The 12,899-nt window shown below is 38.6% G+C and overlaps 1 protein-coding gene across 9 annotated transcripts in view; it reads right to left on the bottom strand.

The window, feature by feature from the left end:
* The window catches only part of ACACA (acetyl-CoA carboxylase alpha), a 332,440-nt gene that overhangs the window by 140,059 nt on the left and 179,482 nt on the right, over positions 1–12,899 (bottom strand). For all 9 annotated transcript variants that reach the window (XM_008011156.3, XM_073004877.1, XM_037993719.2 and 6 more), the window contains 3 exons: positions 9,811–9,935; positions 1,743–1,856; positions 400–513 (listed from right to left, as the gene is read on the bottom strand). In XM_008011156.3, the coding sequence (XP_008009347.1) occupies positions 400–513; positions 1,743–1,856; positions 9,811–9,935 (353 nt within the window). The remainder of the gene's footprint in view (positions 1–399; positions 514–1,742; positions 1,857–9,810; positions 9,936–12,899) is intronic.

Below are 12,899 nucleotides of genomic sequence, written 5' to 3'. Positions count from 1 at the left end.
CAAATATCATAAATCATTAGAGAAGTGTGTGTGTGTGTATATATATGTGTGTGTGTGTGTGTGTGTGTGTGTGTGTGTGTGTGTATATATCAGAAATCAACCAGCCTTGTTATTTAATTCTGGCCTAGAATACTTTCTAGGTAAAGTACAAAGATAAAGACTTCAATAGGACACTTCTATCAAGGCAGGCCTATTTGATTTTTAAGCTAAGCCACAATTCTAACAGCATTTGTATGAAAAAAAAATTCCTAAGTATAAATCGTTTTAGAAAGTCAAGGTATGAAACTCCATTACATGGAAAATCAAAATTAATTAATTAATTGATTACTTAAACTATGCTTGAGAATAAAGGAGATAAGAGTCCAGAGAGGCAGGAAAGGGCTATATATATATATATACCTGCAGATTCTCAATGCAAAATTGATGTCCATACATGTCAATAGCTGATAGGAAGATAGACTCTACTTGGTTATGGCGAAGCTCGTATGATGGCAAATGGGAGGCAATAAGAACCTAGAGTGAGAACAAAATAGGAGGCACACGTTCCTCAGGGAGTGATTATTCTAGGCTCCTATTAGGCAGCTCTGATACAAAAGCAATAAATATAAATCTGTAAGTGCAGGCATCACAGATAAAACAGAGACCAAGTAAAACAACTTCTAGGTCCTGTAACATAAAGCCAATGCCACCAAATACTGAATCTCAGTTGACTCTCACCATGATTTGCGTTGTGGCCAATTTCCCATGGTGGGTAGGGGGAAGGGAGAGAAAACTGCTTCAATCAAGTTCCATCAGTGTATGTGATTTACCATTGCAAAGCTGCTGGTCCTAGGGACTGCATGACTAGCTGTTAATTGGGAATCAGGTCTGGCAGGGAGCAGCTGTGGGAAAGGTAGATGCAGCAGAGCTAGCCTTTTGCAACTCTGAAGTAGAAAGAAAGACAGGGAAAGCTGCTTTGACAGCCCCAGGTACTCAGCACCAAGGAGAAGGCGTCAGGAAGTAACACCAGTGTGTGTGAGGGGCAGAGAGAGTGAAAGCAGTGTCACAAACAAACAGTGACACGGTAGGATCTGAATACCCTCAGCAGGTCACTGAGAGGTTCAATAGCTTTGAGTAGTTCAGTGACATGGATACAATTGTAGAGAAAGCAGAAGGTCACTGAACAGCTTCAAATGCTGCTTCCTTGTCAATGCCCATGCACTGAAACACAAAGGGAGCGCCAACTCTTGGCTTCCCTGCTGAAACCTTTTGGAATGGAAATGAAGACTTCAGGGTGAAACTAACTGGACTTCTCTGGGGTTGTTCTGATTGCTACCACCTAAGATTCATTTCGTTATCTTTCTGCTTTCCACACTTGATTATTTCCTGTACACTTGGAAGTTTTCATCTGCTTCTAAGCTCCCTTTGGGAAGTAAGAAATATTGAGTCTATTTCCTTCCCTGAGTGTCCTTGCCTCCACCTGACCCTGGTTTACTATCACAGGGCTACTAGGGAGGGAAGGGAATGATACCAGGATTTTTTTTAATGTGGAAAGGGCATCTAATTTAAAGAAATGCAGCATTAATCTTGTCCTTTCTCTTTAAAAAACATACCACATGAAAACATTTGTTCTGAGGAAAATGTGACACATATAGAAAATAACATGTTTTTTGTAAGATGATTAAGCAAAAGTTCATTGTGTCTAGGACTGCCTAATCTATGAAAGCCATCCCTCCTTTAAGAAAACCAACAAATGGCCTTACCTGGCGTGCTCGAAGTGCTACTTTAGCATTGGTAGTCTTACTGAGTTGAGTTAGCTCTGTGAGAATATTCAGCAGCTCATCAGTGAGAGTAGGGTCCCGGCCACACAACTGATCCTAATTGTTAATGTAAAAAAGAACATAGATAGCCAGATTAAAAAGAACAGGTGGATAGGATTTTGAAATAGAGAAAAGGAACGAAAACAAAGTAAACCCAGTTGGATTGATAAGAAAATGCAAACTTCCTATTACTTTTACCCTAAACAATGTGGTAAAGAAGATCCCAGAGGAAGTTTGGCTAAGGAGAGGCAGTCCAAATCCCTCATTCAAAATTCCTAATATATTTCCTTTTAAATCAACACTATACTTTTAACACACAGAAGAAATCATTAGAGACCACTAAAAGGGGCCAAGGGGATTCTGAGGAAGAAATAACAGATTATGTCTCAAAGTTTTAAGAGAAAGTTTTAAATAATAGGGACTAAAGGCCTTCCTGTTTCCCTTCCCACTTTTGGAAAGAAGGTAGATATAAGGAAAAAAGAACCATCCCAGTGGTTTTCATCTCATAAACCAAATTTTCAGCAACCCAGGCAGATGCAAAACAGAAACACAATAATAAATTATTTATTTATAAACACACACTAACTAAAAACACCATCTCATACGCTGGCAATTCCGTACCCTAAATCATTTCTCTTCTTCTTGTACCAAGAATCATTCCATGATACTTAAACATGTGAATACTTAGCTGAACTAGAGGAAAAAAACAAGCTCCTACTATAGAATTCATGTTTTATTCAGTATTGGGTCCTTCCTCTTCTAAGAAGTAAAAAATGTTAACAAAAAAATCCCAATCATATTCTGAGAGAAATATTCTTACTGGAGTCCAGTGGAATATCAGTTTATTCCCTAAATTCATCCATTATCCTTGCAATTTCCATCTAAGTTGAAAAAACTGCAAACGCAAATGCAAATGCAAAAATATCTGTCCTTTTTGAATTTTACAGAGCTACTGGTAGTAGTAATTATTAACACCACACCATATAAAATATATCCATTTAGATATCACTCCCTCTACTTGGAGTTTTAAATAATTGCCTTGGCTGGGCAATGTGGCTCACACCTGTAATCCCAGCATTTTGGAAGGTCAAGACAGGAGGACTGCTTGAGCCCAGGAGTTCAAGACCAGCCTGGGCAACATGGTGAGACCCCATCTCTAAAAATAAAAAATAAAAATAAATAAAATAAAAAAACTTTAAAAGACAGAATTGCCTTTGTATTTTAATATTTATTCTCCCCCTACTACCAAGGGGAACATGAAAGAAGACCCAAAGGGCCTGCTTGTTGCTGCTTGTTAATCTTCTCCCCACTTTGATTATCAGTCCTTTTCTTGAAGAATTTCTATTTCATACTTAACCTTCCCCATCTCAGGGATACTCTTTATAGACCTTTATCACAGCAAAATAAATAAATGCAGTAAAAATAAAAGACATGCTTTTTCCAAAACCCCTACCTTCCACATCACAAGGTAAATACTTTTGAAATACTGAGTGCCATCATGCTGGGAAGGTTTCTCAAAGCTTTTTTTTTTTTTTTTTTTTTTAAAGAAAATGATATAATGAGATTCTGGTTCCCTAATCCACCAAGGAGAGGTCTGCTTTTACTGTCCAGAGTCATAAAACATATGATGGGGTTTATAATTAAGGAAGTGCAAGTACTACTGTTTTCACCCATTTAACCCAGATAATTCACTCATCTGAGTGAGAAAAATAAAAGCTGCTATTAAAGTGAAGATAAACCCAGAGGTTCGATTGAACAGGCAGCACAGATTAGAGGATCTGTTCTACCTATCCTAGGCATAAAAGCAAAGAGGAGAAAGAAAATGCAAGTAACTCTTACCTTTTGCTGAGAACTAATGAGCAAAACAGAATTTCAAAGGAATATGTAAAACTACCAGAAACAGGACCATAAAAAAGACACAAGGAAAGAATTGATAGATAACAGTGGGTAGGCAAACTAAGATAATTTTTTCCTACCTAAGTCCCTTTCCTAATGTTCTTAATAGAGCAAACATACTCCTTTCCGAGGTTCTTACTAAAAGCATTGGAATGACCCACCAAGAGGCCTAAAAACATAAGAAGTGTGCTGGGTAATGCCACAACTCACTCCTCTGTACAAAGCCAGACTGAAGTCTCAACATTAAAAACAAAAGCCAGCCGGACATGGTGGCTCACGCCTGTAATCCCAGTACTTCAGGAGGCCGAGGCAGGTGGATCATGAGGTCAGGAGTTCAACACCAGCCTGGCCAAGATGGCAAAACCCTGTCTCTACTAAAAATACAAAAATTAGCTGGGCGTGGTGGCACACACCTGTAATCCCTGCTACTCAAGAGGCTGAGGCAGAGAACTGCTTGACCCCGGGAAGCGGAGGTTGCAGTGAGCCGAGATCACACCACTGCACTCCAGCCTGGGTGACAGAGGGAGACTCCGTCTCAAAAAATATATATAAATAAATAAATAATAAAAACAACAGCCAACATGACAAAATAACACTAATCACCTCCGCAACCATATCAGATTTGATATGGAATGCATTCCCTTTAAAGGAAATATAGGTTTACCTTTCGAGATTAAACTAAAATTTTAAAAAATGGAGTTACCCTCTTGCAGAGTTACAGATCATATTCTAACTTAAAAGACAAAACAAAGCAAAACACACAAAACCACTTTTTTAAAAAACCACTTTTCATTTTATCTTTCCATTATGAGAGAAAGGGAGTAAAAAAGGGCTTTGGGAAAAAGCAACAGTATCTGTAAGAAAAGTGAACTATGGAGATTAGAAAAAAATAAATGTGGGCCGGGCGTGGTGGCTCGTGCCTGTAATCCCGGCACTTTGGGAGGCCGGGGTACGTGGATTACCTGAGGTCAGTTCGAGACCAGCCTGACCAACACGGTGAAACCCCGTCTCTACTAAATACAAAAAATTAGCCGGGTGTGGTGGCGCATGCCTGTAATCCTGGCTATTTGGGAGGCTGAGGCCGGAGAACTGCCCAGGAAGCGGAGGTTGCAGTGAGCCGATATTGCGTCATTGTACTCCAACCAGGGCAACAAGAGTAAAGTTCCATCTCAAAATTAAAATAAAATAAAATAAAATAAAATAAAATAAAATAAAATAAAATTAAAATAAAATAAAATAAAATAAATAAATAAATAAGGCCGGGTGCTTTGGCTCACACCTGTAATCCCCGCACTTTGGGAGGCCAAGGTGTGCGGATCACCTGAGGTCAGGAGTTCAAGACCAGCCTGACCAACATGGAGAAACCCTGTCTCTACTAAAAATACAAAATTAACTGGGCGCAGTGGTGTATGCCTGTTATCTTAGCTACTCGGGAGGCTGAGGCAGGAAAATCGCTTGAACCCAGAAAGCAGAGGTTGTGGTGAGCCAAGATTGCGCCATCGCATTCCAGCCTGGGCAACAAGAGCGAAACTCCATTTCAATAAATAAATAAATAAATAAATAAATAAATAAATAAATAAATGTGAAGTAATTATCAAACACAGTATGAGTTAACCACTATTTTCATTAGTCTATTCTGACTTGGAAGTTTTCCATTCAAATATTTTCTCCACTGTCATCATGAATACTTAGGAAAAAACTGGCAACAGAAAATTATGTGTAGAATAACTTTCTCAACCCTGTCTTGTCCTTGACCTAGACACAGCATTCATGTTCTGAAAGAAAACATCAGGGTTTTTCAGAACCACACATCCTAACATGCCAACTAACATCCAACAGGAAGTTTATTACCCTCTGTTCTAGAGACAGGTTTCTTTTGGGCAACTGGACAAACCAACATCACCATCTAATCCTGCTGAACATTTTGTAACAATACCTTTAGATGGTGTCTAGGTCAGCAGATGTGTTTAGTCAACATAAAAAGGTTTGTTTAAAGAGCCAACCTGCTGATTTTGGGATTACAGGTCACTTGCAAAAATCTGGCTTCCCAATCCACCAACCAAAGGTCTGTTCCAACTGTCCAGAGTCATAAAACGAAGTGAAAATTATTATTCAGCCATACTGGTACAAAACAGTTATTTCTTGCTTTTACTTTTGACCTAGATGGTAGCTAACTATAGAAAATAGTTTGAATTTGCAGAAATACAACAAACATGATAAAATGTTAAACCCATAGCCAAGGCTGGGCACAGTGGCTCATGCCTGTAGCCCCAGCACTTTGGGAGGCCAAGACCGTTTGAGCACAGAAGTTTGACAGCAGCCCAGGCAACATAGTGAGACCACATGTTTAATTTAAAAAAAAAAAAAAAAAAAAAAAAAAAGGCATAGCCAAAGTTACACAGCTGACTGACAGAAGAAACCAACATAGTCCAGCTTGATCTTATAAGGCAATTCAAAACGAAAAGAATGTGACCTTATGTGTAATGTCCTCAAGACATTAACTATTGTTCGGCTGGGTAGGCACTAAACCTAGTATCAGCAATGAACTGGTAGCTGCTTCTAATCATACCTGCACTTTTTGATATCCCAAAAAATGTCATAGGGTAAGTTTAACAAGAAATTGTTAATATCACCCTTATTCAGTGAATGTGGAATCACTGAGAAAGACTTCTTCTTTATTTACACATTGGACAAAATTATTTGCAGTCAGGTTAAGTGGAGGAAGGAAAGGTGCTGATCAGCATTATAAATTCTCCACATCTAAACCAAATCAGGGGTTCATATGCATGGCATTACTCATACGGAAGCATGGTTTACAGCATGTTCATGTGGGCTGTATCAAAAATAAGTTATAAGCAGTGAGGGGAAGACTACTTATCATCAAGGTGGCTAGAAGATACGTACATTGCCATCTAGACAGCTGTGAAGATGTTGATATTTTGTATTTGTACCAATTAGCTTAATCTGGCTAAAGATTAAAGAGTTCCTTAAATATCTCTAAGCAAACATAAACAATGTTCTGAGTCCTAAACTTTTTCCTATAAAGTTAAATTTAAGAAATAAGAAGAGCTTTCAAAAAATAAATGTACTATTGGTCTTCCAGACTTTGTGTTACATTGTGTTACAATGTCCCTTTAAACGGAGGAAACCTGATAGGACTTTAGCCTTTTACCTGATACTTTGCTTTCCAAACAGAGTGAAAGATTACCAGAAATTTGCTTGAGAGTCCTTGAGGCAAGTTACCACTGGGCAAGTTATGCTAACACCTAGAGAGGATGAAGGTACCTCTTTACTAGAGAAGCACATATCCCATGACACTGACGGAAGCCTGATTTTCTTGATACCTCCCTCTCTGTAGGTTCAAAAGCCCCAGAAATCATCATCTAGTTCAGCAAAACATACTATCAACATTCCTACTTCTAGAAAGCAGAGAATCGAATGCTGGGCACATAACCATCAATCAAGAAGCCAAGATATGCAAAGAAAGGGGAACCAGCAGAGAACACAAGTTGGGGGAATCGAAGTGCTACCATGTGCAGGTGACATCTGTAAAAGACACTAAGATGAGAGGAAAGAATAATCCAAACAACCAAAATGGCTCCTACCAGCTACTACCATTAATGCAGATGTGGGAGAGGAGGAGGGAGAGAAGAAGGAACGGAGAGGAAGGAGGAAGGGGGAGCAGCTAAGCATTGTCAAAGAGGAAAAGAGGAAGACATGTCTGGCATTCAGTAACATCAGATCAGAAAAGAGCACCGTCCTGAGCTTTTACCCATGTTCCGTAAGTCACTGCTAGCTGGCCCTGAGCTTGATTTCCAAATCTCTAAGATGAAATGAAAACAACTGATATTTGAAAAGAAATTAATGACACGAAAGCTTACAGATCCTCTTACATTTACTGGGTCTCATTTTGTTTTTGTTTTTAAAGAAAAAGGTAATGACACCAAAATAAAGAATAGGATAAATCTGGCTTCCTGGTTCACATGTTCAACGGTCCTTATCCTCCTCCTCTTCTCGTTCCCCTTCTCCTCCTCCTCCTCCTCCTCCTCCTCCATCCTATTTACCCAAACTCAAACTCTGAAACAGCTCTTTTCTCTAAAAGGCTCAGCCTGTTGGAAAGAAAGTTTGGGTACTATCCATGCAGGTAAGAAGTAATCAGGATGACAAGGTGGGAGAAAAAAAGAACAGCAGAAAGTCAGAGTCCCATTGGCTTCTGCCTGTCCTGACTGGCAAAAGCAGAAAGCAAAGCCTCAAACCAGTTCTCTGACAGGGCCCAACGCCTCTGCAGCACCCCCCGTGTAATTACACACTTGAGTGACTGGACTCTGAAGAAAATTGAAGGCCTGAGCTCCGAACAGCTGCCATTTTCTCTCTCCATCACACCAGCGTGATTACTTGAGAAATGAACAGCCCCGGCTCAAAGCTACTCCAGAATTCTCAGAGGAAATATGGCTCCGTGTTCCAATAATGAGATTCTTAAGGCAAGCGTTACTTACAATCACTCCGCAAAAGGAGCGAGCTGAGCCCCTATATCTTACAAATTAGAATTTAAGAAACCCAGCGACAGTCTTGGACAATCATTACTCTTCTGCTGCTCTAAGGATTCTAGGCTTTGGTCTATTTTTAGTGCAGAAAACTGTTAAGTTCTTAAAAACATAATCACAATAAAAAGAAAAACTCACCATAATTAGCTTCCTATAAAGGCAAATTCCACCCCATTCTAGGTCCAAACTGACAGATTCTTTTACCCTTCTCCTCATTACCCTTTTCTGCCAGAAAGTCTTAGCTTTATCAAAATAAGATTTAACAATCTTTTCATTAAATTAAAAAAAATCTAAATAGTCCTTCTTCCTTCTTTTGACTGACAAAAAAAATTAGCAAGTTGCCATAGATTATACCATTTCTTAGCTGAAACCTGTCACTTAGGGGAAGCTGAAGTATTACATTGTACTAATGTATATTTTTTCCCACTCAAATGCATCTTCTTGTTTTCTCACTATCTAGTCATTCTGGGGTAGCAAAGGCAATGAACTCTCCCTATAATTACATATTTTTTAAAGTGGCTATTCTAAAAAATGTTATATACTTTAGAGTTAACCAGCTAGGCAGATAACTGAATGAGCGGCACTCTTGTTAATCAAAGGTATATGGTAGATAGTTTCCCTTCATTCTGAAGTACGAAATAAAAAAATAGCTATGAAGATGTATGTTTTTTTCCTCCATGAAAAAATGATGTAATTAACGTACCAAGAATCCCAATTCCATAAAGGGACAAGAAAGAAAACTCTGGGAGTGAAAAGGCACTATAGTCCCCAAAAAGACAAGCAAGCAGCAGCAAGGCAAATGCTCAGGACCATGGGGTGAGGGACTCTAGGAATAGTCCTACTATACTAATTCCTACAAGTAACTCAACCAGAATGAGCTTGGAGTGAAGGACTTGCAAGTCATCTTTAAAAATCCTTCAGCCCACAAAAATTCCACCCACTGGCCAAATGCACATTAGCTCTCATCAAACTTACCAGGCTCACTCCCCATTCCTACTTCCTACTAATTCTTATATTACTAAGTTATGGAGAAAAAAAATCATACATTTACATTTACTACCAATGCAATAATCCGAGCTTAGATTTTCAATGTAAATAAAAAGGGACCAATGAAGATGCAGAATACATTAAAATTTCTCTGGTCAGGGAAGGGTAGTGCTGGATTTCTATTTTTTTTTTTTCAGGTTTGACATGAGAGCCATTGCTTGCATCTATGGAACAAGAGTTAAAATTAGAGTATATTGGATAAATAAGATGAAATTTTAAAGCTGCCGTCAAGAGGACCACAGGAATGGTGAAGCATGGGGCATTTCTAAACAGAGTTAGGAGGTGTAAGTCCCTGTGAAGGAGCATATGCATAATAGCCAAAAGAGTCCTTTTCTCACTAAAGCAGTTCCTTCAGACCAAGGACAAAGGTAGATGTGAGAAACTGTTAGTCTACAGCTCAAGTCCCATTCATCCCATAATTATAAAAGGCAGTAGTTTTTTTCTCTGACCACAGCCATCAGAAAGAAAAAATACTTTTTGCATATCATCGACAGTCCTTATGAGTTCTGAAAAATGGTACTCACGATAAGCATTGTGACCAGAAGATTCTTCTTGGTGACTTGAGCGTGAGAGAAGATGTAGTTCAGTACAGTGTTCATGTCACTTTTATTCTCTTCCCGGAGGGCGAATACACATTTGTCATAGTGACCTGCACGCCATGAAAAGAACTGGTTCTCACCCATGTATAAATGTTCACATTTACATGCTATTTGTTTTGTACTGTCTATAATTTATGAGATGAGCAGTAAGAAGAAACATCGTAAGGATTTTCTTGGATGGATTTGTATAGAAACTGGCAATGTGACTTAGTAAAAGAACACCGGACTAGGAGTTAGGCAATTTGGATATAAGATCTGGGTTCAAGGCCTAGCTCCGTTAGCAATTTACTGTGTGCTCCTGGGCAAATCATTTCACCTCTCTGGGCCTCAATTTTATTAAATTTTTTAAAAATTGGGGAGGTGGGTATGCCTCAAAGACTGAAAGATTGGGAATAACTCCAACCCCAGTCTTACTCTAAACTCTGTCATGATTTCTTTAGAAGAGAAATTTCTGCTGTTTAAAAAGAAATGTAAATATCATTAAACTTGATGATCTTTAAGGTCTCCCCCAGAGCCTAAGATTCTGATTCCATGTTGCAGAAAACAGTTTACCCTAACCAGTAGGAACAGTTTTAGCTCAAAAAATAAAACCACATCAAACTTAGCAATATCCATGAGAAGTGTGGCTACTACCCCTGGAATCAATATTTTCTTCTGTTAGTCCTTAAAACAGCTAAGCAATGCCTAGGAACGCCAAATCCAACCCAAGGTATAGATCAAAGAGAACCGTGCATTAAGTCAAAAGGTCTATAGGGAGACTAAAGTTATGCATATCTTCACTTGCCTTCCATAAGGCCACCAGGGGCAGGTTAGTTCTGAGTAGGAAAGCTATGTTTTACAACAGAAGCATAAGCCTCTGGTACACTGTAGTGATATCTGCCATGGGATATAAGTAATATTCAGTTCTTTAGAAAACAGCTTACCTCAGAACTAAATTTCCAAGGAAAGAGGAATTAGTGTTTGAATATGCTCAAGGGTCAGAATTTTATGAAATCACGAACACAGTAAAGGATTATCACCTCAGTTCAGATTCCACGTTAAGTTACAAACCAGAACAGTGGCGTTCAAACTGCATTACCGTGGTTTCCTAGAATACTGAGTACATTGGACCAGTGTAACCAGGCTTTTAACTATCCTAAATATTAGAGATTGACATAAGCAACTTTTTTCCAAATGAAACTATATTTGAAAAACAATGGACTACAATATTGAGAGAGCTGCCAATTTCATAAAAGACACATTTAGACCAAAAGGGAAGCTGTTTAAAAATTAGCTGTTCTGTATTAATATTTTTCTCTACCAAGACTTAGCTTTGAAGTGACAACACAAATAAACTTTGGCAATAGGACCAGGGGAAATAAAAGGAACACATTCACCCAGGGTGAGGGGAGACATTAACAGAAAGAAAACAATGATTTTTTTTTTCTTTTTTTTTTTTACTTTGAAGATCCTGCACACCAAGACACTCTTTTTAAAAAATGTTTAGTTGGCTGGGTGCAGTGGCTCACCCCTGTAATCCCAGCACTTTGGGCAGCCAAGGCGGGTGGATCACTTGAGGTCAGGCATTTGAGACCAGCCTGGCCAACAGGGTAAAACCCCGTCTCTACTAAAAATACAAAAATTAGCCAGGCGTGATGGTACACACCTATAATCCTAGCTACACAGGAGGCTGAGGCAGGAGAATTGCTGGAACCCAGGAGGCGGAAGTTGCAATGAGCAGAGATTGTGCCCCTGCACTCCAGCTTGGGTGTCAGAATGAGACTCCATCTCAAAAAAAAAAGAAGAACACACACACACAAAACAAAACAGTTTAATTATGAAATATATATACAGAAGAATATATAGAATATATGGTATCAACTGAAATAAACACCCATGTGTTATTTTAAAGCTATTAAATTTTAATAGAACATCTTTAGTATTTTTGAAGACCCCTGTGTACCCCTCCTCAAAAACAACTACTAAGCTGAATTTTATGTTAATTATTCTTTTGCTTTTCTTAACTTTTATCGCCAATGTATGTACAGCTTAATTTTCCTGGTTTTTGAACCTGAAAAAAATGGAATGACTGTACCGTTTATTTTCCATAACATTGTATTTTTGAGATTCATCCTTTTGTTCAGTGTATGCCTTGGTGCATCCATTTTCACTGCTGCATAGTCAACCATGGTAGGAATATACTAGACTGCAATGATCTACTCTATCTATGTATATTTAGATTGTTTCTTGTCTTTTTTGAGATTATGAACAGTGCTGTCACAAATAGTCCTATATATGTCTCCTAGTAAACACGTGTAATAGTTTCTCTAGAGTATATTTTCTAGGAGTAAAATTACTAGGTTAAAGAATACAAATATGTTCAACTTTATTAGGTACTGACCAACCGTTACCCAAAGTGGTATACCAATTTGTACTTCCATGTACAGAAGCAATGAAGATGATGATGTGACTTTTAAATTTTTGCCACTCCCATTGTGGTTTTGGTTCATATGTCTCTAATTACTAATGGGATTGAGCATCTTTGTGTAAGTTGATGAATTCTTTGTACTTTCTCTTCTGTAAAATATCTTTCTATATCTTTTGCCCATTTTTCTATTAGGATGTCTTTAACTTGATGATTCATACCAGTTCTCTAGATACTTCTAATTCTTTTTTAGGTATAGATTTTGTAAATATCTTCTCACACTTTGTAGCTTATATTTTCAGTCTCTCTTTTTTTGGAGACGGGGTCCTGCTCTGTCACTGGGGCTGGACTGCAGTGATGTGATCACAGCTCACTGCAGCCTCGACCTCCCCAGGCTCAGGTGATCCTCCAACCTGAGCCTCCCAAGAAGCTAGGACTACAGGCACACACCACCACACCTGGCTAATTTTTGTGTATTTTTTTAGAGATGGGGTCTTGCTATGTTGTCCAGGCTGATCTCAAACTTCTGGGCTCAAGCAATCTGCCAGCACTGGCCTCCAAAAGTGCTAGGATTACAGACTCTTCAGTCTCCTTATGATGTATTTTGATG

The sequence above is a fragment of the Chlorocebus sabaeus genome, chromosome 16 (genome assembly GCF_047675955.1).
Source record: "Chlorocebus sabaeus isolate Y175 chromosome 16, mChlSab1.0.hap1, whole genome shotgun sequence".
Lineage (NCBI taxonomy): Eukaryota > Metazoa > Chordata > Mammalia > Primates > Cercopithecidae > Chlorocebus > Chlorocebus sabaeus.
The sequence above is the reverse complement of the archived record's forward strand: the minus strand, read 5'-3'. Positions and strand labels throughout refer to the sequence as shown.